Source organism: Felis catus, chromosome E3 (assembly GCF_018350175.1).
Source record: "Felis catus isolate Fca126 chromosome E3, F.catus_Fca126_mat1.0, whole genome shotgun sequence".
In the NCBI taxonomy this organism is placed as follows: domain Eukaryota; kingdom Metazoa; phylum Chordata; class Mammalia; order Carnivora; family Felidae; genus Felis; species Felis catus.
The window spans coordinates 33022106-33048923 of record NC_058383.1 but is presented as its reverse complement, the minus strand read 5'-3'; the positions used below and the strand labels follow the sequence as shown (position 1 = coordinate 33048923).

General features: G+C 46.1%; 1 protein-coding gene and 1 non-coding gene across 4 annotated transcripts in view; one reads left to right on the top strand and one right to left on the bottom strand.

Annotated features, from left to right (window-relative positions):
* The window catches only part of GRIN2A (glutamate ionotropic receptor NMDA type subunit 2A), a 536750-nt gene that overhangs the window by 49594 nt on the left and 460338 nt on the right, over window positions 1-26818 (bottom strand). For all 3 annotated transcript variants that reach the window (XM_045047693.1, XM_045047692.1, XM_006942329.5), the window contains 3 exons: window positions 22329-22454; window positions 18722-18951; window positions 10873-11033 (listed from right to left, as the gene is read on the bottom strand). In XM_045047693.1, coding sequence (XP_044903628.1) covers window positions 10873-11033; window positions 18722-18951; window positions 22329-22454 — 517 coding nt within the window. The remainder of the gene's footprint in view (window positions 1-10872; window positions 11034-18721; window positions 18952-22328; window positions 22455-26818) is intronic.
* TRNAR-UCU lies at window positions 15056-15140 on the top strand. The gene has a single exon. It is a non-coding gene; the product is annotated as a tRNA-Arg (tRNA).

Sequence of the window (26818 nt, the reverse complement as noted above, 5' to 3'; positions counted from 1 at the left end):
GATCTCACGGTTTGTGAGTTCAAGCCCTGAGTCGGGCTCTGTGCTGACAGCTCAGAGCCTGGAGCCTGCTTTGGATTCTGTGTCTCCTTCTCTTTCTGCCCCTCTCCCCGCCCTCAAAAATAAGTAAACATTTAAAAAAAGAGTGCTCAAAAATTTTTTCTTTGTTAGACTTTTCTCGAATGTCTGCCGTGTGCCAGACACTATGTTATTTGCCTACATATCTCATTTAACCCTACCTACCCTGTTTTCCTAAGCCGAGTAGCCAAAATTAGCATCATTTTATGCATAGGAAGACTGGGGTGTATGGGGTTGATTGACTTGTCCCAGCCCCCACAGCTGGACGTTGGCAGAGTGGGGATTCTAATCCAGGACACTCAGCTTGGAGGCATCACATTATACTGCTGCTAGTGACAATGATACTGCTGAGCCTGTCACACCAAAACTGAAAGACGGGCAGTCGCAAGGACCGAAAGCCTTATGAAAATGAAGGAAAGAATAGAAAAAAAAATCAACATTTGATAAAATGCTGTTATGCATCAGATACAGTGCCGTGTACTTTTCCTAGAGTCAATTCACTTAATTTCAGGGGATGGGACTGTACAGATGTGGGGAAAGCTCAGAGAGGTTATTCATTTGCCAGAAGTCACAGAGGTGGTCGTTATCACAGCCAGGGTATGCATCTAGTTATTTCTCACTCCCAGGCAGATATTCTGCACCAAGAGTCCACCCAGAAAATAAGCCAATCAGTCACCCGAATAAGACTGAGCTTTTTCAAGAAGGTATATATATTTTGACTCAGATATTCTCCTTCTTGAGATTATCCCTAGAGAACTACAGAGGACTCATCCGGATTTTTTTTTCAGATTTTAAAATTTTCTTTTTTTCTTTTTTTTTTTTTTTATTAAATAGAACTTATTGTCAAATTGGTTTCCATATAACACCTAGTGCTCATCCCAACAGGTGCCCTCCTCAGTGCCCATCACCCACTTTCTCCTCTCCCCCATCCCTCCATCAACCCTCAGTTTGTTCCCTGTATTTAAGAGTCTCTTATGGTCTGCCTCCTTCCCTCTCTGTAACTTTTTTTTCCCTCCCCCACCATGGTCTTCTGTTAAGTTTCTCAGGATCCACATAAGAGTGAAAACATATGGGACCTGTCTTTCTCTGCCTGACTTATTTCACTTAGCATAATACTCTCCAGTTCCATCCATGTTGCTGCAAATGGCCAGATTTCATTCTTTCTCACTGCCAAGTAGTATTCCATTGTATATATAAACCACATCTTCTTTATCCATTTGTCAATTGACAGACATTTAGGCTCTTTCCATAATTTGGCTATTGTTGAAACTGCGCTATAAACATTGGGGTACATGTGCCCCTATTCATCAGACAGTCTCTTTAAGATATGGTGCTGGGAGAACTAGACAGCAACATGCAGAAGAATGAAACTAGATCACTTTCTTACACCATACACAAAAATAAACTCAAAATGAATGAGGGACCTGAATGTGAGACACGAAACCATCAAAACCCTAGAGGAGAAAACAGGAGAAACCTCTTTGACCTCAGTTGCAGCAATTTCTTACTCGACTCATCTCCAAAGGCAAGAGAATTAAAAGCAAAAATGAACTACTGGGACCTCAACAAGATAAAAAGCTTCTGAACTGCAAAGGAAACAATCAATAAAACTAAAAGGCAACCGACAGAATGGGAAAAGATATTTGCAAATGACATATCGGATAAAGGGCTAGTATCCAAAATCTATAAAGAACTCATCAAATTCCACACCCAAAAAACAAATAATCCAGTAAAGAAATGGGCAGAAGACATGAATAGACACTTCTCCAAAGAAGACATCCAGATGGCCAACAGATACATGAAACAATGCTCAACATCACTCCTCATGAGGGAAATACAATCTAAACAAAACTAAAAGGCAACTGATAGAATGGATAACAATATTTGAAAATGGCATATAAGATAAAGGGTTAGTGGGGCGCCTGGGTGGCGCAGTCGGTTAAGCGTCCGACTTCAGCCAGGTCGCGATCTCGCGGTCCGTGAGTTCGAGCCCTGCGTCGGGCTCTGGGCTGATGGCTCAGAGCCTGGAGCCTGTTTCCGATTCTGTGTCTCCCTCTCTCTCTGCCCCTTCCCCGTTCATGCTCTATCTCTCTCTGTCCCAAAAATAAATAAACGTTGAAAAAAGATAAAGGGTTAGTATCCAAAATCTATAAAGAACTCACTAAACTCAGTACCTGAAAAACAAATAATCCAGTGAAGAAATGGGCAGAAGACATGAATAGACACTTTTCCAAAGACATCCAGATGGCCAACAGACATACAAAAAGATGCTCAATGTCGCTCCTCATCAGGGAAACACCAATCAAAACCACACTCAGATACCACCTCACACCAGTCAGAGGGGCTAAAATGAACAAATCAGGAGACTATAGATGCTGGAGAGGATGTGGAGAAACGGGAACCCTCTTGCACTGTTGGTGGGAATGCAAACTGGTGCAGCCGTTCTGGAAAACACTGTGGAGGTTCCTCAAAAAATCATCCGGATTTTTAATGGAGCAATATGACTGCTAGCCCACAAAGAGAAAGGGTTAAACAGACCGTGATGTGGATACCACCCAATTCTGTCCAGTAGTCAAAGAGAATGAAGGCAAAAGACACCTACAGATATGGAAGGTTCTCCAAAACGTATTATTAGTTGGACACCAAACTGTGATATAACTTCATGGCTTGATAGCATCCCACAGAATGAACTGATAATGATGTGTGGACATATAAATACATACCAATGAATCTACCAAAGGTCGAGGAGAAATGGCCTGGAATATCAGACAGACAGCGGTGCCTATCTGGTGGTGTGTGTGGGGTGGTGATGGTGGTGGCGGTGGTGGCTTGGGGTTGGGACATGGTCAAAGGGATGCTCCTTTTTCTGTGGTTTTGAGTTTTTACAGTGAGAATTTACATTTCAATGAGAAGCAATGCAGCACAGCAGTTAAGGGCACAGGTGCTAGAGCCAGTCCGAATCCCAGCTCTGGAGCTTACCAGCCCTCGCCTGGCCAAGAGCATTGACCTCCCCGGTCTAGCGCCCCTGCCTCATAACAAAGGCGTCCATCTCTCCCAGAACTGTCCACCTGTTGGGACAAGCCAAGAGTTAGCACGTACGGGTAGGAAGAGATGCTGGGCTGAGTGTGAAGGCTGGCTGTGACCCTCACTCAACCTCTGGACAAGCTGCCTCTCCCCCTCAGCCTTGGCTTGCTCTTCTGTAAAATGGACAGAAGGCCTACTTGGCAGAGTTGGAACAGAATGAAATGAGATCACACAGTCGAAGCCTCCGTGTGAGTTGGGCAGGCAGTAAGAAGAGGCGGTCCCTGAGGAGAAGGAATCTTCCAGAAACCCCCTGCCTCTTCACAGTCTCCAGGAAGAACTTCTAACCACGTGTATCCTAATGTAAGACATATATCCTTTGCAGGGGGCTTGTTTTGTCTGTGAGTCCATTCCCCCCATCTCAATGGAAGGAGAAATAGTGCCCCCTTTTTAAAGCAGCATTAAGATTTTCAAAGGAAAAAAAAAAGACATTTTAAAGTATGAACAAAATTAATTCTGGGTTTTGTGTAATAGTGGGCAATTTAGCAGGCTAATTGTACAGTGTTATGGGAATGTTCATATTTATATTCTAAGTCATGGCTCGAAGCATGGGCTCTGGAGCAAGTGTGACCCAGACAAGCTGTTTATTCTCTCTACGCCTATTCCTTCCATCGTATATGGGAAAACATGAGAGTCGTTGGCTCGGGGTGGCTGTGACGTTTAAATAATGCAGGCACAACACTCAGAGCAGTCCCCAGCACATGGGTGAGCGCCCAATAAATGTTATGGGCTAGGTAGAAATACCTCGCTTAGATCCCCCAAACCATTCAGGTAGCTTAATGCAATAGAGTAAGGTTTAAAAATATGGATAAAGAAATCCGATTGAGTTACGGGAAGTCAGAGGTGGGATAGTGGCTAAAGCTTCAGGGAAAGTCAGGAAGCAGATATTCAGGCCCTAAGCTCTCCACAGTTGCCGACAGAGGATCACAAGTCGAGCTCTGAGTTATGTAGTAGCCCGGGCCAAAAGAAAATCCCAGAGACGGTGCTGTGCACAAGGTAGAAGCGTGCCTTAAGGTGAAGGAAGACGACACTGTGCGTGACGGAGACGTCTGAGAGGCGGTGGAGGGCAGCAGTGTGAACAAACTGATCTACGATGATGGTACCAGCAAGCTTCCTAAAATAGCTGTTTCTTTAGGGGGCTCCCACGCCAGCCACAGGGTGATGGAAATGCAGAGCAGGGAGTTACATTAATTTATATTCCTCTAACTCGGCGAAATACCGTCCAGTCGTTAAATGTGAAAACAGTCCAACACTACGGTACAGGTCGGAGAAAAGCAAAGCGCAGATGTGCACGCACGGCGATTTGAGGCGTGTAAGCCGCACGACGCGAGGACAGACACCGGGAGGAAACGGAGCGTTGTGTTCAGAAGAAACTTTTCTCTGATTATTACGAGTAATACTTTTGTTGCAGAACAGTTGTGACACACACAAAGATGGAAAGAAGATCAGACTCCCGGGGAATGAGCAGTATCTGTGATGCATTTTGATGTATTTTCATTTTTGCCTTCTTTTTACCTCTCCCTCTCCCTCTCTCCCCATTGCTGAGTTTACAGAATTAGGATCCCACCTTTAAATCCCCCCCCATTCTTTCCTATTTTTAACATTTTATGGGTGGTCTTGAAAATCCATTAATATAGTTTTAATTGAGTTTAACAAGAAATAATTGCAACCACTAAAAACCCACTCAAAAAAAAACAAAACAAAAAAGTGCCTGTGCCTCCCTGAGTTTTTATTTTGGAAAAAAAAATCCTAACTCTGTGATGTGGTAGCAATTATTTTTAAGCTTTATTTGCAGTGTGGGGGTGGATCTCAGAAACCAGGTCACTGTCGATCTGACTTTTCTCTGGAGATGAGGCTATCCCATTTAGGAGAACGGCTCGTGGAGCCCTGTTGTCTATGCCTGCTTTCAAACTCAGGAGCTGGAAATGAACCCTCTGAGTTTGATCCTGCCTGACTGATAAAATATAGCTAATATTTTAGCTACGTATGCCACTCAGACAGCATCCTGGAAAGAACGTGCCCCACACAGCAGCTAATCATCGATGACAATCCTTACGCCTTCCCAGGCTACCTTTGCCTTGGCAACTTCAACATCTCCCAGCCAGTTTCTTGTGGGGATAGAAAGGAGGATGCTGTGATCTTATCAACTCTCAGGTAGTCAGTTGATAGATATGTAATATAAAATATCTGTATCTTATATGCAGTATTTTAAATATGCCTAGATACACACACACATATGTATCAGAGATAAAACTGTGGGCTCCAAGTCTTTTGAGCTCTAACCTCTTACACCCAGCTGCCTCACTGGCACGCCGCTGGGGAGAGGCAACCCCAGATACCACACTTAGTAACTTTACAAGGTAGTGACTTGGTTAAATAGCCTGTTGAGTAATTTAGTTAACCTCAGTTCTTCATCCCTTAAAGGAGACACCCAGCTCGGCAGCATGCTGTCAGGATTAAACGGGATTATTATGCATGTGAAACGTTTGGGGCTGCGTCTCACCAACTGCTGGGTCTCAACAGATGCAGAGGGGAGGTGGGTGCCCAATGATGGGGTCCCAGAGACACTTCCAATTAAGCCTGCACAAAACCTCCTCCATGCCTCGTCTCCTCCGGGGCACGCCTTCTGAAATGCCCTTCCTCTTCAGACGGGACACCATCTCCCAACATTCAATGAACCTCTCAGAAGCCACGGACTACCTCTACCTGAGTCACCAGAAGTGCTAATAAAAGCATGGATTCCTGAGCCCCAGAGGCTTGGGGACCCTGTGCTCCAGAACAGGGGCTCAGTGCTCCCCTTTACCGCGAAGGCAGTGCCGCGAAGCTACGTAAGTAGCTGCCTGATTTTATTTTTACCGACACATCCCTGAGCACGACGTGAGGCCTGCAGTAAATGTTTATCGGTCCAAAGGCAACCCTCCCTCCCCATCCTTCTCTCCAAATACTCAACGCAAGGGAAGCCGAAAGATGCCTGCCTGTTTCCCAACACTCTTGGGCGGGACAGGAAATCAGATAGATAGGGGATGGCGTGGCCAAGGGCTAAACAAGGATGCTTCCAAAGGAAATTAGGACTTTTCATAAACGTATATACAAATAACTGTACACGAACATCAGTGAAGATAAATAGAAACCATCCCACTGTGTCTTGAAAATTAGGCTCTGAGGAGTCCTGGGGATGTTGACGGTTTAATTTAAATCTGCCGTAAAATGCTGGGCTTGCAAGTTTGCCCATTTGCTAGAACCGCTTGGAGAACATGAGCTTCTCTTGACGGAGCATTTGGAAATCTAAATCTGCCTCCGCTCATTTGAGCTCCCTCTTCTAGAGCGGATGTCTTCAAACCTGGATGAGCGCAGGTCAGAGTTACCGAAGAGCTTGCTCTGGAATGCCGATTCCCAGGCTGCCGCCCCCGGACATTCTGATTCTGTCGGCTCAGTGGGGCTCAGGAACCCACATTTTTATTAGCACCTCTACTGACTCAGACTCAGGCCACCCTTGGAGGAATACTGGTCTAGAAACCCGGGGTCACAAACCGCTCACCCACCTCTGATTCAGGAGAGCCCCTACCGGTCACAACAGACCCAATCCTGAAAAACCCTACCTCTGTCCATGTTTGCACGTCAAATCTTGTTTCCTCGTTGATTTGCCTGCTGATTTCTGGAATGGTTGATCTCGACTTAAAGTTTCAGTAAACAATGAAACTTAACTTAGTTTCAGGTTTCTCTCTACCTCTGGTCTTAAGGCAATTAGGGATCCCAGAGATAAGCTACGTGGTTACATTGACTGGTCTACTTTTTTTTTTTTTTTAATTTTTTTTTTTCAACGTTTTTTATTTATTTTTGGGACAGAGCGAGACAGAGCATGAACGGAGGAGGGGCAGAGAGAGAAGGAGACACAGAATCGGAAACAGGCTCCAGGCTCCGAGCCATCAGCCCAGAGCCTGACAGGGGCTCGAACTCACAGACCGCGAGATCGTGACCTGGCTGAAGTCGGACTCCTAACCGACTGCGCCACCCAGGCGCCCCGCTGGTCTACTTTTTAGATGTTGTCTCAATAGAATGTTTATGGAATCCCTTTAGAACAGTAGTTCTCAAAGTTCAGCACGTATCAAAATCACCTGGAGAAGAAGGATGCTTGTTAAAATGCAGACTCACAGGGGCGCCTGGGTGGCTCAGCTGGTTGAGCATCTGACCTCGGCTCAGGTCATGATCTCGGAGGCCCATGAGTTTGAGCCCCATGTCAGGCTCTGTGCTCACGGCTCGGAGCCTGGAGCCTGCCTCAGATTCGGGATCTCCCTCTCTCTCTCTCTGCCCCTTCCCTGCCTGCATTCTCTCTCTCTCTCAAAAATAAATAAAACACTAAAAAAATTTAATTTTAAAATGTCCTCAAGTTTAACAATTCAGGGGTGCATAGGGCACCTCTCTCTACCTTCCAGAAGACTGGAATCATCTGGAGATGCTGCAGTGAAGGAGGGGAATGGCTGGGTGCTGGGTGTGTGAGGAGTTCATGTTGTTACCGTTATTCCTTCAACAATACAGCCTCATGATATTTACTCTTGTGAAATTATTGCCTAAGGCACATCATGTTTTAAAATAACCTATTTCCTAGTGGCAAGTTTTAAAAGGAGACGAGATGTGAGAGGTAAGGAAAAGATAAGAAGCAAGGTGAGGCAGACACTTGACTTTGATGAAGTCTTGGAGGAGGAGCAGATGAGACCCCCATGGAGTTGCTGGGATCCTGGTACCATTCTGTGGTGGCAGGTTCCCACATTTGGCTTCTCATAATCATGTTGAGGGGTTGAAGTCACATCATATCAGGTCGTGCCCCTTCCCTGCTCTATCTTTCTAAAATAAAAAAAAAATGCAACTGGGATAGAAGAAAATTCAAGAAAGGAATCTCTCTTTTCGGGGTAGAGAAGGACTTCTGAATTACAACTCATAACTCAGAAGACTTAAAAAAAAAACTGATAAATTTGACTACAAAAAAAAAAAAGGCATGGAAAAAAAAATACCATCTGGAAGCTCCAAAGACCAGAAAGCTGGGAACACCATTTGTAACTACACCACAAATAAAGGGCTTATTTCTGCACGACAAAAATTAATAAGAAAAAGACCAAGAGACCAATAGAGAAAATAATGAATGTTTTCAAAAAAGGAGCTACAGAAGGCTTTTAATTATGCATAGATTGATCTGGAGGGACACAGGATGGTCAGGAGATGTGGTTGCTGTTGGGGATACTTCGCAGAGGAGAAACAGTGTGGGGGGGAAGGTTCTTCACTGTTCATCTTTTTATACAATACTTTTTGATTTGGAATTATGTAATGTATTCTCTATTCAAATTTTAATTTAATTAATTTAAATAATTAACCAAGCAGGTCTTTAAAAAAGATCCATTCAGGGGCGCCTGGGTGGCTCAGTCAGTTAAGCGTCCGACTTCGGCTCAGGTCATGATCTCACAGTTCATGAGTTCGAGCCCTGTGTTGGGCTCTGTGCTGACAGCTCAGAGCCTGGAGCCTGCTTCGGATTCTATGTGTCCCTCTCTGTACCCCTCCCCTGCTTGTGCTCTCTCTCTCTCTCTCTCTCTCTCTCTCTCTCTCTCTCCATAAATAAATAAATAAATAAATAAATAAATAAATAAATAAATAATTTTAAAAAAAGACTCATACTCCTCCAACTCTGGTTTCTGAGTTTGCTGTAATAGCACAAATTATCTCTCACATGGAAAACTGAGTCTAGAGTAAAGCTGCCAGCTGCCCAGGTTTGCTGGGATGGATGTTGTAATTATTATATGGCTTCCAGAAAACAATGTGTACGATTTATGGCTAGGAACCGTTTCCATTCTTCGACTCCTTTTTGTTCGTATTGTTTTTTTAAAAAAAAAATGGGAAAGCAAGAAAACAACCCATTTGCTGCACTGGGTGACAGATGGATAGAGACGGGGCCAGCGAGACTCCACTCGCTCTTTCTAACCACTGTCATCCACATTTGCGTTCATGGTCCATCCAAACCGACAGTGTATGTTGAAGAAAAGACCATGGCAGAAACAAACATACAAAACCCATATCTGGGGCTCAACTGGAAAGTCATCAGAATTTTCTGGTATCCACCGAGATCAAACACACATGCATTTTACAGCTCGGCGATTCCTGTCTTAAGTATGTATCAAGGGTGGTGTACTCCCTTGTGCAGCGAGGGCATGTGTGAGAATGCCCCTAGAAGCATTACCCCAAACATCCCCGAATGGGACGCCACCCCAACGTTCACGACTAGCAGACGAGGATGACTCTGTGGCATGTCCCCACAGCGGACTTCCACACCGCCACGGCAATGACAGACCTGCAGTGACACGTGGCGATCTCGCAAACAGACTGCTGGGCTGAAAGAAGGCGAGTGGAAAAGAAGACGTCCGGTGTGATCTTACTGAGATGCTAGAATAACAGGCCAAATGAGTCTACGGTGTTAGAAGCGAGGCTGGTGGCGGGGGGAAAAGGGCGTGGCAGGGTTTCTAGGGATTGGCTACGGATGGTCAGTTTGGACAAAGTCATCAAGCACCGTCCTTAATGTGTGTATCTTCTCTGCATTTGTGTCCGGCCTTGATGAGATGTTTTAAAAATCACTCTGAGCTAGAATGCGCAGCACGTGAACGAGTCTGGGGTAAGCCATGGCCTCGACTTCTCAAGACGTGTTGTCCCAGCCCCTGCTGTGATACCAAAGAGATTCCAAAGAGACTGAAGGGACAAAATGCGACCGGCCAAAGCTCCTGGAAATCGTGCGGAGGTTGGGCTTGAGGGTTTAGACGGGGCCCCTAAGGAAGAGGCTGTGGACGAAACTACGGGATGATGCACAACAGTCATGTCTCACACCCCCCAAGACGCATTTTGCACATCCCCAGCATTTTGAAGAGGCCACAGAAGAGAATTTAACCTTTATACCAACTAAGAGCACTGGCAGCCGGGTCGTGTCTGTGCAAAATGCTTTCCGGCACATCTTCCCTCAATCCTCACAAAACCCCTACGAATTAGGTCCCGTTAGGATTTCCATCTTACATATGAGGCTGGGAACAACTCAGCGTCTGTCCCAAGCCACACACGGTATCAACGGGGGGGGGGGGGGGGGGGGGAGGAGAGGCACACTCCAGCTTCACCTCCCACGATCCTAGCCTCTGCGGTCTTTTCTCAGCAGGTCCTCCCTCCGACTAGGCTGCACTCAGCAGCGCCAACAGGTGGACGGGGGCATCGGCTGCACCTTTAGAGATGCTGCTTCTCTCTCCAGCTTTCCTTTCTGCTTCGTCAGTGCTACACTATCAGCTTTTACATACAGCCACTCGCCAAAAACTCCTACCCCAAATCGGACAAAAGTCTGCAGCACTTTGCTGTCAGCACTTTCGAGAGGCTCACAGACCCTTTAGATCTTTCTCTCTGGCTGAAATATCCCGCAGGGTTGCACCAACTTCTTTATCAGTTGAAGAAACCCCTCTGGTTCTCTGCATTGTCAAGTGTCCTGGATTTGTGTTTCCTTAACACGACTCAGAAGGAAACCGGTGGTGCTCATGAGATTAACAAAAAGAGCCCTCACGTGGGGTTCATCTGAACCACAGCCGCTTTCCAGAAAACACAGCTGCGAAGGCAGGTAAGCACCAAGGCACGCAGAGTCATTTGCTGTGAGGTTTATGGGCTGGCAGGCCTGCAGAGAAGAAAACAAATCCCCATCATCCTTACCCAGTTTTCAAGCTGACCAAGGCATCTTCCACTCCCTTCTGATTGAATTTGGTCATGTACTGATGCATGTAGGGGTAGTTATTACGAATGTTTCTCTCGGTACTGCCGTTAGGCACCGTGCCAAATCGGAAAGGTGGGGAATAGTCGTGAGGTCTCTGAAACTGGAGAGACAGACAGACAGACAGACAGGACAGAGACAAAGAAAGAAGGAGGAGAAGTCAGCCACCATTGTGTCTTGTGTCGGGAGTTAAACATATGCACGCCCTAGCACAGGACAGCTGAAAAACCATTCATTTCTGTTTCCTTTTTTATTTAATCCCACCTGCCACTGGCCCGTGAGCTCTGAGAGGTCAGAAACAGTGTCTGTCTCGTTCCCAACTGTCCCCCCAGTGGCGAGCACAGGGCCTGGCTGCGTGTGCGACAGGCATTTGTTGGATTAACTTTTTTCGGCCCCATTATAGACTGGCCTTGCGGCGGGCACATGGGCCGTGCTCAGGAAACACTAACTGTGCCGAAATGAAGGTGTTACTTTAACTCGGTTCATTTTATCTACCTTCTCATGAAATTTCTCTGTTTTCCCCACCAATCACTCCCTTGTCTGAACCTCATTCACAATTACCATGACCGCCCCTGGGCAATGATGAACAACACGATGTATCACGCCAGGATACGCCTCCTTGGCCTAAGGATTCTCTTCGGCTGATTATTTTTACAAACAGCAGACACAGGACAAGGTCTGAAGAGTAAAAGCCCCTTTGTAAGAGGCACACTGATATCGGTAGGGGTGTCTGCCTGTCAGCACCTAGAGAAGGAAGGTGGCTCATCTCTAGAAACTCTTATTGTTGAAGGCACCAACTTAAGTCTATAGAACAGCCCTCATCCTTGTTTACTGTGCTTTTCCTGACAAGCTCCCCTAACGGGACTCCTCACCCCCGCCCCCCGTGTCTCTCTTTTGTCCTTAGCTGGTGACCGTGGTCAAGTTGGTGGCTTGGGCCACCGCAAAGAGTTACTTGGCTTTCCTGGGCATGTCCCACGTCTACAGAATGTATCCATGCTATTAAACTTTTGTTTGTTTTTCTCCTGTTCATCTGTCTTTTGTTATAGAGGTGTCTCAGCCAAGAACCTACAAGGGTAGAGGGAAAATTATGTTTCCTCCCCTACAGTAACTCTGTGTTTGCCATTTACTCATTCCCTACTCGCTCATCCATGCATGGCCCACTTATTGGGGACCTAATATATTCCAGGCATAATGGCAGCCTCCACGAACGTTTCTTGAGCTGGAACCATTAGCTTCTTGGGGATGCCCATATCTTGAATGGCTCTCAAGCCTCCATTAAGGTTGGCTGTCCATGCTCCACTTGTCTTCCCTGATTGACTGATATTGTGCTCATAAGTGCAGTGCCTGGGACAGCCCAGCGAGATTAGGAGTCAAGAGTACTAGGTCTGAGTCCCAGAAACAGAATTAAAATCTAGAGTCAGCAGAGGGCAATAGGTACAAGTGTGAGCTCAGGTTCAAAAGTTAAAAAATCAGGTTCTATCATTTATGAACTATGAGACCTTGGATAAGTCACTTTATACTGCCTCCATTCATTTTCCAGATCAGTACTCCTCTTGTAGGGGTGAGTGGGGCATTCTAAAATTGTTAAAATTTGTCAAGTAATTAAAATAGTGCCTGCAACAGAATGAGCACTCAAAAATAGTTATTATTACTTTTCAATTTTATTATCAGCATGGACAAAAAAAAAAAAAAAAAGTAACCAGGGCTTCATTTTTCCATGAAATAGGAAATTCTGGAACTACACAGTAATGATAATGACTGGCACTTTTGGAGGACTTGCTTAGGGCCAGCATTGTGCCAAGGACTTTACAGATGCTGGAGCATTTAATCTGCACAACGAATCGCCAGGTAACAAATCTTAGAGGCTCCAGTTTACAGATGGGGAAACTGAGGCTGAGGGAGGTTACACGACCTATTTAGGATCACACTGCTTGCAAGCGGCAGCCCAGAATTCCATCGCACCTATGCCTGACCTCAGGTTAAAGTCTGAACTCTGTCCTTCCACAAAGTCCATCGCTAGTAACCACTCCTCTTTTAGAGGGAGGACCGTGCGACCCACAGAAGGGAAGGATGCCCAGCAAACCCATGGCGGGACCAGGGCTAGGATCCAGAGGCATCTGAGACTTCTAGGTCAGCATGTCTTACACGCAGCTAAGAACTGCTGGAGAAGGCATCCAAGTTCACCCGAGCCAGACCAACCACAACCATCATTCTTCCTTCCAGACTCACACTTCATTTCACCGTTAATTAAAATTTCCACTTGAAAATCGTGTCCCCTGAATTAGGCAAGCCTCTGTGTAATAAGCAGCCACCACTGCATTTGGGGGGAAGTGGCCATACATTGGCCAAATGAGATCTTCCTGCTGGGAGCCTTGCATTGGTAGAGTGTGTGTGCATGTGTGTGCGTGTGTGTGTCTGTGTGTGTGTCTGTGTGTGTGCACATGAACAACAAAATGCTCTTTGCACTCCCTCTGGCGGGCAGTGCCTCAATTCATCACCAAAAGAGGAAGAGGCACCAGCCCCGCTCGTGGGCACGGCAGCCACCTGCTCTGGGGACACAGGTAAGTACTCTGTATAAATCTAGGTGCTGTGTCAGCTGCTTCCGATCTCCAGAGGCATGGGAGATGGTCCACTTGACCAGATGTCGTCCCCTTCACTCCCCGTCTGCAGCAGAGGGGCCACGTAGCTCTTTACAGGTTTGCTTTGGTCCCTACCTTGGGTTTGCACAGTGACAGAGGCAGATGTTCAGCCTCAGTGGTGAACTTCCACACTTCTCAGGCCTTAACTGTACCATCACCCCCACAAAATTCAGCCCAGCACCGAGATCCAAAAACCTTTCCCACTAGAGTAAAGGCTGTCAAACTTAAAAAAAAAATTTTTTTATGTTCATTATGCTTATTTACTTTTGAGAGAGAGAGAGAGAGAGAGAGAGAGAGAGAACAAGCAGGGGAGGGGCAGAGAGAGGGAGACACAGAATCCAAAGAAGGCTCCAGGCTCTGAGCTGTCAGCACAGAGCCTGACGTGGGGCTCAAACCCACGAACGGTGAGATCATGACCTGCGCTGAAGTTGGATGCTTAACCGACTGAGCCACCCAGGTGCCCCAAGGCTGTCAAACTTTTTACAGCATGACTCTCAAAACACACTCTATGGACTAGGACATTCTTCACGTATACCCTGTCCACACACACACACACACACACACACACACACACACACACACACGTGCCACTTCCCTGCACTCTTTCTACATGTGATCTATTCTGATGTCACTGAGATGTTCTATTTCTTTAATGGCTACAACCCTTACGTTAATTTCAGGGCTCACTAAAAAGCTAGGACCTACAGTGTGAAAAATAGACCGTAGGCACACGAGGCAAGTGTGGGTCATCTCTTAAATCCCGGGGCCTCCCACTGAGGACATTGTCCGTGTAGTTTTCAGAAATGATTTCTTGTGCAACTTTCTCCCAGATAGTTCTGTGTCCAAAGAGAACAAAACAGATGTGGGCTATAGCAGAGGAAAGGGTGGTACAGAGATGTCCATGGTCAGCAAGACCACAGAGCAATGTAATCACGATGCCGGGGGTGGAGGGAGTCAGTGGAACTCCCTGGGGCTTCTCTCTCTGAAAACTATACTCCCTGGTCAAGTTCATTGCCTTCACTTGGTCTTAGGCTTAGACAATTCAGCTCCTCATCTGCCCCTTAGGAATTGAGTCATTTGGGGCAGCTGCCTAAGTTCTCCAAGCCTCAGTTTCTCTATGTGTAAACTGGGGACCGATTTTGCAATTAATCATTTGGTCCTTCAAAGAATACGTGGCTTGATACACATTGCCTCATCACCTGCTGTCACCCAAAGTGACTTTAGCCAAATAATGGAGCCAGTTTCCTTCTAATCTGGAGAACAAAGGATTAGGAGGGTTATATTCTAAACTTTTCTCCCATCCAGTATGTGAACAAGTCTAGAAGTCATCCAAGGGGGCAAGACACGGCAAGCCCTTCAGGACAGAGCAAGTACAGATGCAGATCTGGGGAATAAAATGCTTAGGGCAAATGTGGCAATGGACCAGGACATTTCTTTATTCCTCTTACACGTCCAAACTACACATCTATTAAAAATAACTAGGGGCGCCTGGGTGGCTCAGTTGGTTGAGCGTCTGACTTCTGCTCAGGTCATGATCTTGCAGTTTGTGGGTTCGAGCCCCACGTCAGGTTCTGTGCTGACAGCTGGGAGCCTGGAGCCTGCTTCCGATTCTCCATCCCCCCCCCCCATCTCTGCCCCTCCCACTTCCCCACCCTGCACTGAGCTCTCACTCTCTCTCAAAAATAAATAAAGACTAAAAAAAAATTAAAAATATATCCGTCTTCTGTGACTACAGATAAGGGTCACTGGCACGTGGAGCTGTATTTCGAGTACGGTCTGCTCCTGCTGGTGACGCGCCACGAGCTTCTGGAGGTCAGCATCAACCGACTGCGGCCCTTAGAAGGGAGGAGAGGCTCAGAGGCCTCTGTGCAGCCGGTGCCCACCCAGCAGCCGAACCGCAGCACTCGGGGACAGCACAACTCCACGGGGACACATTCGTGGGCTCCGCTACCAAGGCAGGCTCCTGAATTCCCCCCATTGTCACAAGAGGCCAGCTGGTGCAGCGACACTCCCAGCCCCCAGAGGTGCGGAACAGCTCATGAGGCAGCGAGGCTGAGGAGGAGGAGGAGGAGGAGGAGGAGGAGGAGGAGGAGGAGGAGGAGGAGGAGGCTGGAAGGAGGAAGTAGCAGTTCTAACAGGACAACCTACCAAGTGCCGGGCACGGTGTGAGGATTATTGCTAATACTCATATTAACCTTGCCAGAAAGGTATTAATACCTGCCCCCACTCCTATTAGGTAATTAAGCCTTGGGGATACTGACATACCGAAGGCCATACGACCATTTTATGGCAAGGTCGAGGGTTGGAACGCAGGTTCATTTGACCCCAAACCTGGCGTTGCTCTAGCCACTACATTCACCTTGGAGCTCCCCCACCCTTTTTGGGAAGCTTCCCCATCAACATTTCAACTTTTCTTTAGTATTTCCTAGGGGAACATCTACCTATGAACCTGCCTATTTAAACCGAGGCCCGAGCTCATCTGAGTGTGCCACGGGCTTCAACGGTGCTTTTCCCAGCAAGCACTAAGACTGCAAAATGCTTTAAAAGCATCATAAACCTGAGTTGTTACACAGGTAATCGTGATTTAAAAAAAAAAAAAAAGGAAAAAAAAGGAAAAAAAAAAACCCTGAGTGTGTACAGTATTAAAATAAATTGATTCCATATAGATTTTTTTATTTTGTAAACTTTCTCGGTGTATCTGCTATTACTCTTATGGGAGCATTTAGCTTATTTACTCCAAGAATTTTGCTGTTTATCTAATTGTAGCAAACATTTAATTAAACGAACTATCTGCGTGCCACTAATGCTCTGAGCTTGGGAGCTGAGCTGTGTCCCATGAGGATGTGGTATCTGTTACGAGGTGTCTCAAAGCCAGGGAAGGTCAGTCAAATTATTAGTGGTTCTAATTAGTTTTCCCACAAGCGGCCATGTTATTTAGACCCAAAACTACGTAGCAAGGGATTTTTTTTTCTCACCCTTGCCTTTGAAAAGAGCAACAAAAAGCAAAATAGGCTGCGAACTACTTTCTTGAAAAATCCTGGTTCCCGACGCTTCTGCTGTACCTCAACCTGCCTGTTCGAGGAACCGTATTTTCGTTCCCCTGATGTGACGGGAGGCACGTACCGGTGCCGGTGGCCGTGGGGGATTCTATGGACTACAAGGCACATTCACGACTGCTGTCTGCCTCTCTCGCCACAGTCTCTTCTCCTAAACGTCAGGGAGGAATGAGGAGGCACGGCCAGGTTCCGTGACTATGAAAGCATGGAGTAAATCACACCTCTGAGTTTGCCCTGCCCAGAAGCAAAGGAACGGCTGGGGTTTTGTGCTCCCACACTGGTTAGCTGTTGTTTAGAGGTAACCGAAGGGATTGGGGGAACTTAACCTTTCCAGAAGTTTACCGTTCTAGTGCCCCAAGGTGATCCTCCTGTGAAGATCCCCCTTATGAGCCTTTGTCAGCAAAAGTGGGATGGGTACACGGAGCTGGAAGACGGATCCCAGGAGACCCAGGTGAGATGCCTACAGTGTCCTACACAGCATGCATTTGTCACCCAACAAACATATCCTGAGCACCTGCTAAGTGCCAGAGAACTCTCTCCTAAGCATTCCCCTGACAGCCCCTCCAGCCACGTCAACGTTAATCTCACAGGTTTTAGCTCCTTGATAATACTTGTTCCTGCCTGGAATTTTGTTCCCCATTTACATTCATGCGTGTGTTGTTTATTTCTCTCTACTAGAACTGAAGTATCGTGGGAGTATGAGCGCAAGCTGCCAAGTTCGCCACAGTGGCTGGGAACACCCCTCCCAAGAGGTGGCATTTTCCCTAAAAGACCTGAAAGTCAAGGAGGAGCCAGCCATGAATGATGGGGAAGAACATTCAAGGCAGAGGGCAGAGCAAGTGCAAGGGCACTGTGGTGGAAATCTGCTTGCGGTACCGAGGGCACAGGGAGGGGGGCTGTGCGAGCAAGAGGGAGGGAACACTCGAGGGGTGCACCAGATAATAGAGGGCTCTGTCGCCATGGTAGAGTGGCATTTCCTCCAGCCACAGTGGGAAGCGTTCAGAGAGAGGCCAACCACTCACCCCTGCCACTCATCATCTTTCTGATGACAGGCCTTCTCTCTACCTCTTTCAACCACAGCATATGTCACAGATAAGCTGTTAGGGCCTTTCATGGTTGATTTTCTATTCAGCGGTTTGTTGACGAATGCCAAAAGAATACATGTAGACTTAAGTCAGCAAGACATGCTGGTGAGATTTTATGAAGAGAGACAATTATCCACGTATGCGAGACAGAAAATCTTTGCGAGGCAGCAATCCCCACACTGCTGAGCTTAGCAAGTCAGGATTTGCTTCCTGAACCTAAAATTTCAACGGAAGGCTGCACCCGGTTTACCTCTTTTCTTCCTCTGGGTGCCTTTCTGAACAGCCACTCACACCCCGCCTCCCTTGTGACATTCTAGCAGAGAATGGAGACAGCAGGTGTGATATTGGGAGCACGGCCCGCCCCGAGAGAGAGAGGGCTGGAGAGGTGTCTGAGTAAAAAGGAGCCGGTGGCGAATGAAAAGCCTCTCTGCTCCTTTTGTGCCCTTGAGGAAATTTCAGGTGAGTCAGGAATGCAGACGGTGGGGCTGGCCGGCTACACGGGTACAAAGGCGCTGTTAGTTTGTCTCTGGGCAGGCCTTAGAGACGACCTTCTTTCGTGTCAGAGATGAGAAATCCAGGCGTGGGGCACATTAGAGACTCAACCAATGCCAGAGAACGGGGACGTCGCTACAGGCTCAGAGCACCCCACTTCCGCCCCGCCCAAGTTTCTCCTTGTCCAGGCTCGTGGGTCTCCTCCAACACCACGCGCTCTCTTACGGGGAGAACTCCAGCCTGAGCTGGAACACGTTCTCTAAATATGACAGATGACCGTTTGGGGAAACGGTGCTTCCAAATTAGACCCGGAATCTTTTAGATCTGGGAGGGCTAAGCCTCGGGTTCTGTTTCTAAAATTTTTAGAAAGATGCCAATTCAAGTTAAAAGAAAAAAAAAAAAAACCCAACCCTCTGGCTGGCTTTGTGCTTTAGAGGTGATGGGTTTGGATGGGCCCTTCTGAGAAGAGAGCGTTTAAGATCAGCCCCTCGGGCAGTGAGGGAAGTAAGGTGACCTTACCTTTTTGTCACTGAGGCCGGTCACTTGGTCCACAAACTCCTCCTGGATCATGAAAGCGGCCAGGTTGGCCGTGTAGCTGGCGAGGAAGATGACAGCGAAGAAGGCCCACACGGACACCATGATCTTGCTGGTGGTACCTTTGGGGTTCTGGACGGGCACGGAGTTGTTGAACACCAGGCCCCAGAGGAGCCATATAGCTTTTCCAATCGTGAAAGAAGGCCCATGGGGTGCTGCGAATAACAGGAAGGACATGCTCAGAACTTTCTCGAAAGGGCAATGCGGCGGCTGCCGGCCATCCTGCCGGGTGCCGGAAGATGGGACCGTCTCACGGTGGTACTTCATTGTCCCAGAACCACAGCCACCACACTCCCTGCATCTTTAAAAATGAGCATTTCCCCCACATTTCTATCCAGCTGGATTTTTTTTTTTTTTTTGCCACATTTCTTAAAAGAAGGCGAAATGAATAATAAAAAAAAAAAACAAGGGAGAAAGGAAAAGAAAATGGCTCTGCAAAATGTGGTTTTAAATTTGGATTCGATTTCCATCTGGGGGAGCCAATCTCCTTAATCAGCCTAGCGAGGCTTGCAGAAATGCATGTGTGGGGTCGCTTCAGTTCTCACAGGCCGTGCTACCGGTAAGAACCATGCGGTCCAGTGGGACTGACGTGTGGCAGTCTCATCCAATCGTCCCTCGCAACTGCTCCTGTTCAAACTCAGACGTAGAGTGTGCACAATATAGGAATTAAACCCAACTTTTCAGTTGTCTGCAATTGGAGACATCAAGGAACCCGAATAACAGCTGAATGCTCCCACCACTTCACAGATGAAAGACATTTGGTTGCAGGTCACGGAAAATGAACTCTGATATCACAGCACTTTTTCTTCCTCGGTGTATCCCCGCAACAGCTACGTGTCCCTTTTAAGATTCTTAAATGTTCTTTGTAGCAATCTTCACTAAAGAGGCAGAACAACATGGCACAATATATTGGGGTGGGGGTGGGATCTGCGGGCTGTAAAATGCAAGCCTCTCGGCTTTCATGTCTGTTTTGCACAAGGGGGAAAAAAATCAATTTATGCCCTCATTTCATGGGAAACAGGACTTCCTTTAACAGAAGGTTAATTTTTATGTCATTTAAGTAAATGAAGATATGAAAAAATGATCTACTCAGACTTCGGTTGGCAAGAGCAGCAGAGTGGGCAATAAATAAAGTAGCAGAAGTGAATCATTGACGGGTGGTATGAAGTTCTGGGCAGGGAGCCTGGGAGAAGCAAGCTTTCTGCACACTGGAGGCCAAACCCAGGCTGCAGCAATATTTATAATAACCCTATACAGCACATCAAAGGGAAGGCAATTAATTTTGTTATTCTCAATCTCAAGCGCTTCTGTTTCTCTTTGCCTAGTTTTATAATCTTCTGGACTTATTCCCAAGATGCCAAGAACTCTTAGGAAAAAAAATAATAATTAGAGTCAATCCAGTCAACTTCATGAACTACTTAATTTTATTAGGGAATGAGGCTGACCAGAAGTGATGGCTATTTGGGAATCACAAATAGGCAGCTGCAGGGGTTCTGTCCAAGACTTTTGTGAACTCCTGATTCACGAATACCATTACGGAGCCGGACATAAAACCTTCCCCATAACGTGCCGGGAAATGTAACAGAAAGCCATTTTGCACAAAGAAACCTGTAGCTGTCATGTCTGGAGTTTCCACAAGCAGATGAGCAGGAAACAAAAAGCCTCGAGGCGACGGAAGGGCTGGGGAGTTTGCTTGCTCAATTCCTTGCTTTACGATAGTCTTCCAAGTGTGAGCTTTGGCCAGAGAAGGAGTTGTTGCATGTGATGGCCTCTGGATTGTTTTTCGTCTTGAAAGATATATACCTGATTTATCCACTAATCTCCAGCCAAGTCCAAACCACTGTAATCCTTTCTCTCAGAAAACCAGCACCTTCCTTCCACTCCTGCCTGCCCTTCTCATTATCCCAAGAGAGCAGCCCCCGTGATCCTCCTACGCTGTACATGCTTCGTCCCGCCTTTCCTGCCATCTTGTATCACTGTCCACCGCTCTCACTCACGTCTTTTCTGTTTCATCCAGATTGATTCACCGTCGAGGTCTTTCTTTGTATTTGCTGTTCCATCTGCACAAAATGCTTGTCCCTCCATTTTTCACATGACTTCTCATTCCTTCGGGTCCTCATCTCCAATGTCCTGTCTTCCGGAAGTTCTTCCCTGCTAGGCCATCTTATCTAAAGCAGTGCCCCCACCCGTCACCTCACTTTGTCGTTTACTCCCCTTCTCTTGACACTTATTGCCATCTGTGATTATTAATGTTACGTGTTCATGTGTTATCTTCACAAGTAAGTTCTCAGCTCCCCGGCAGGGGGAGGGGGGAAATCAGGAAGTCTCCACCCAGATTATCATGTTGTCCCTCTGTGCTAGCTCAGTGCCTGGGACATAGTACCTCCTCAATAAATACTCGTCAGAGAAATGCGTGAATTCACAAAACAGCACAAACTTTGATTCTATGAATGTAAATACAGACTCCACTGTGGTGCGATCACTCCCAGAAAACCCTCCCAGACCCCACTCTGCTGGAACCTCTGTACTGGTTACTTACATTGCCCTTTTAGTGGAGGCTGGTGATTCTCCCATTTAAAACACAATTTATGATTATTTATGGCATTTTCACTATGTTAGCTTGACTGGAGATGGTTCGTGTAGTTACCACCACTCTTCAGTGGTTAAGAAGTGGGAGGATTTCAAGAAAACTAAGTTCCTAGCAGATTCCCATGACCTGCTGACTGTTTCCAATAGTGAATCTTCCGGATAAGAATATGTGGCAAGTTGAAGCACCCTGATTTTGAATGGCTGTGTGCCTACTGTCTTCCACCAACCTAAGTCCTTTTTCAGGAAAGGGATTTGGTCCAAGCAGCCTTCCCGAGGCCATCCACTTAGAACGTGCTGTGCACTGAGGAAGAGTCACTCAGAGTGATGTAATGTGTTTATGTCTCTAACATGAATATTGGTTTGCACAGGGGCCTCTTAATAAGTTATAGCCAATGAATGTCTCCCAGTGCGATTTTCTATCTACTGATGGCAGCTTTATCAAGTACAATGCACTAAGGTCAGGCACTATCAAGAGGAAAATGTAATTCTTTGGGGGAAAATACCACTTTATAACTATTTTTACCGTCAAATGAATTCAAGTGTGATTCAGTAGTCTGGAGAATGTTCTTAAACTAGTATCTATAAAAGCCATTTCCTCTGCCTGGACTGAAGTCGAGACTCAAAACAACCTGAACATTTCTTCTGACACAGATTTTAAATGTTAATTGCCAGAAAAACTTCTTCAAACCTGCTTTCTCAACAAATCGCCAGTGGTTTCCACCTAACGGCGACAGACTGCCACACAATTAAAAGTGTTCCGTTTTGTTTGATCCCCTCTTTAGTTGAAGCAAATAACCTGCAAAGTGTACAGGGTTACCAGTAGCATCGGTGACCTGGCACCGTTCATGGAACCCAAGAGCAAGCCCACACAGGAGGATGTGCTCTCCACCTGAAATCTTTGTCGAAAGTCAATGACACAGGGTCAGTGGGAGGGAGGTCTCACCTTTCCCTTTGGCTAAGCTCCTGTTGTATCCAACGGGACTGAAGTACTCGAAGACGAAAACAGCTATGGCGGACACGATAAGCAGCATCACAAACATCATCACCCACACGGAGGCGCTGAACGGTTCTGCGGATGAACAGGCCAGAGGAGTGGAACACGGTCAGTTTGCGGATCCTCACAACCAGGGCCAGCGGGAAGCCCAGAGGTCTGTTGGCAGGCTCACCCCTCCCTCATGAGCATCTGATCATTCAAAAGAAGCTATGAATCCCTGTCGGTTCATATGTCTCCACCATTCTTCATGCTGCAGAACATTTGAGGCATTTTACAAGACTGTACATAACAGGGTAAAAATAGAGACGAGCATAGGACACCGTCCAAATTGGGTCAAGGAAAGTAAAAACAAACGGGAAAAAGAAAGCAAATAGAGAGTCTGTCGGGTCTGATATCATTATAGCATCATCCTGGGGACCAATGCTATGGGGAAGCAAGACCCGGCCCAAAGAGTCAATTCTAAGGCTTCTGCTAACCAGCATGGGTTTTATTCTTATTTTCACTTGGATTCTTACATGCTGGAGGGACGATGTGTGGGGAATTCCAGAAGGAAAGGGCACACTACGACCTGGTAGAAAAGGATTGTAAAATCAGGGGGCTGACAGCAATCAATATTGGAAGGTCAACGTCTGCCACCACTGCTCGGACTACCACACTCTCCTCTCTGCCGTCTGCTCCAGACAGATGAGATCTCTACAATTTTAAAATCTTGTTGATGCTGTAAATGGGCTTGAATGCATTTGAAAAGTCAACTGAGGATATCATATTCGCATGGTAATTGGGTGAAAAAAGCATTGCTCAAAGAAGAGAGACAATGAAGGAGTATTTGGAGAGATGGTAATTTCCCCTAAAAGTAGTTTACATCAGCTCATTTTCATATGGATGTCTCAGAAGGGCAGGCCAAGTCACAAGGTTCTAAATCTTAGAATGCTCTAGAAAGTTAAGAGATTTTATGTAAAATAAATTAACGCTTATATTCAGTCTGATTGAGGATATGAAAATGGGCTGAATGGAGCCATTGTATTCACACAGGTCACAGATTTGCTAGAAAATCAACACAGACAAAAATTTTGGAAAATGAACATATCTCCACCTGAATGCATCATGGGGAAGAAACTGCCCTTGGGTACCAATAAAGTTATAATCCTTTTCATCACAAGCAAACATTTTCTGAGGGTAAAATATAAGAAGCCCAATAACACCCTGAATAGTAGGCATTTTATTATTTTTAAATTGTTTTTCTGATGAAGCTGGTAATAATCATAAAGAACTAGGCTGGTAGCAAGTCACCCTATCATTAAAGCCTGTGACTACCTAACACAGCTAGGGGTCATCATAAATTCCAGTTTAATGAGCTTACTATATAACAAGAAACTAATACGTCCGAAGCTTTAACTACATTGGATAATTTAAAAACTGGCAGGAATGCTTTGCAATGCAGTTTCCATGGTGCAGATATGTTAAAAAGGATCAGGTACCAGCACAGGCTACTTAGGTTAAATAACACATGGTGAGTTGGAAGAAATCAATGAGGTTGCAACCATGATATATCTTAGTTGAAATTAGCTTGGGTAATAACAATATTATATCCCTGAAATCATTGCAATTGGGTATTGAGGTGTGCCCAAAAGGGAGAAGAAATAAAGAAATAATTAGGAGATTAAACATACTCAATATTCAAAAAGAGAAATGGTGAACTAATTCTCCAAGCTGGGTATGTTAACGGCATGGTGCGTCTGACGGGAGGAGGGTCACCATGATGAGTAAAAGAGCACAATCACGGAAGGCACTTGATGGTGTGTGATGTTTGCTGTGCACACACACACAGTACATCCAGTGGAAGCGCTATTTGATTCCGTGGGTAAAGCCAGAACCAGCCGTGGCAATGGCGGTAGCGGTGTGCTGTTTGTGGTCCTGAAAAAGGTGTCCTGGTTTCAAACATGTGCGTTTATTCATCGGATAACTTCACTGCCAGTGCAGGTGGCAGTAACATGATACAACATATTAGGGGCCATCCTTACTGAATACTTCACGCACATGGCTTCATTTGGCAGTTGATGCATCCTAATGCTGACACTAACTGTTCCAAAAATAAGGTGGAGGCCTGATCAAGCAACTGATCCCAGACGTTTCCCCACTTGGAAGCGACACCTGCCCCGTGGCTCATGAGCATGGCAGAGAGATAAAAGGATCCTGCTATAGTGTTCTGGTTTTAAAAAAGTTTTTTTTAATGTTTACTAAAAAAATTTTTTTTAAATGTTTATTTTTGAGATGGACAGAGACAGAGCATGAGCGGGGGAGGGGCAGATAGCGAGGGAGACACAGAAGCAGAAGCAGGCTCCAGGCTCCGAGCCGTCAGCACAGAGCCCGACGTGGGGCTTGAACCCACAAGCCGCGAGGTCATGACCTGAGCTGAAGTAGGCTGCTTAACCGACTGAGCCACCTAGGCGCCCCCAGTGTTCTGATTTTGATAAGTTAGGTGCCTATGGAGTGCCCTTAAGGATTGCTGTTAACACACCACTGCCACCACCGCCACCACAACATAGAAGAGCACTGGAATAATGGTGAAGCACCATCTATAGTGTCTAAGGAATGACCCAGAAACATTTGGGATAGCTCCGGATTACATCCTCGACTGGCTTAAAACAGATTCAACGTTGGTCCGTGAAGGGGCTTCCATCTAGGAGGCTCCAGATCAGCATTTCTTTGGCTCAAACAATCCGACCTGCCTGGAAAGTCTTTGGAAGTAAATGAATGGAAATACTGCACCAGACGCCACCTCTGTCCTTGAAGAGTGGCTGGTTACGTTTGCACACGAAGCCTGGGAGGCTTTACCTGCAAGCGTTTCCGGCGTGAGTTAATGGAGTTGGCGGAGAGAGGACAGGAAGTAATGAAGAGCAGCGCAATCAGATTTTGAATGTTTGGGCTCTTCCAGAAGACTGAGCCAGTGAATGGAAAAATGTAGCTTAGCATGGCTCATTATGACTTTCAAAACCTGCAGATAATGGCCGTAAATAAGGGGGTGCACAGTGAATCGAACAGGGATGTAATTTAGTGACTAGAAAACATATTAAGCCTACAGCGTAAAAACTGCTTTGAAAATAGTTTCCTCTGGCTGCAATTTATTTTACTTTATTTTTAAAGATACAGGAGGAAGAATAAGGGGGGGGGGCAGGTAAGGAGGCTTGGCTAAACTTAGCAAAAATGCTTGACTTTTTATGGAAATGTTCAACTAATGCAGGTAAGATAAAGATCTAGGGGAAACTGGGTTGAGGCCAGATTTGATATCAGCAACCCATTTTTTTTTTTTTTTAGGAGACAAGCCAGTTGTTGGCATTTTTTTCTTCTCTGATTGAATTGGATAAAACGTTCTCTCACTATGGAGGTATGTCAACAACTTGTGAAAGGAAACACATGTCTTTCCATTCTTTCCACGAACTCACTTCCTCCAACCTTTTCTTAACCCCCAGGGCCAAAGAGCTCCGTTACAGAGTCTGCCAGGTAATGGGAGATGGTGATAAGCAGTGGCTTGTGCATGAGGGTCTCCCGATCATCGTTAAGATTCTGCCAAGATTCTGCCCGTGTCGTCTCTATGGGGCGGCTGCATTTCTCCTGGTGTAGTGAAGCTCTGTTGTTAAGATATGGGTCCATTATCCATATCAGACAAAGGCACAAAAGGAACATAATGAGGTGTGTGTGTGTCAAGGTCCATGTCACTACAACAAAGGTTAGGAGAATGGAAGCAAGGAGTGCAAAATCAAATCCAGGGAGTGGTAAGGATTTCAACAGCTTAAATGGATTATCAGAAACGAAAATGGCAAATCCACAGGTCTCTGTGAGTGAGGCGGCACCCAAAATCCTGTTAGCCAATGTTCCACTGAAGGGAATGAAACACAGACGGTTTCACCGGATGCGCCATGACATATAAAAGAAGATGGTGGACAAGTAAGACTATGGGCTTGGAGCCAGTGTCCACAGACTGGCTCTCGTCTGCAAGTTTTAGCTCTCTACCAGACAAGGGTGTGTGTGTGTGTGTGTGTGTGTGTGTGTGTGTGTGTGTGTGTGTCTATCTGGAAAAATGTAACAAATTTCAGTGACTTTAATTAGTTCCCTCTATCATGCAGTTTGCTTTTGGGGTCAATGTTCAATTTCACCTTCCCAAATCTGGGACAAACCCACTGATGGGGGTGCCAAGGAAAAGGGAATTTAAATCCCACCATCTTCAAGATAGCTACTGTCAAAAACCACTGATGGTAAGCAAACAGTCCACACAATACCATCCTTTAAAGAAAAAAAAAATAACACTTGGGTATGTCTCATGCAGTTTCTACACCTGTAGTCAGGCTACTTAATGCATAAATACTGACACTGCTAAGGAAAACAAGATAGAGATTTACCTTGCTCTAAAACAAACCAAAACAAAAACACAAACACAAATG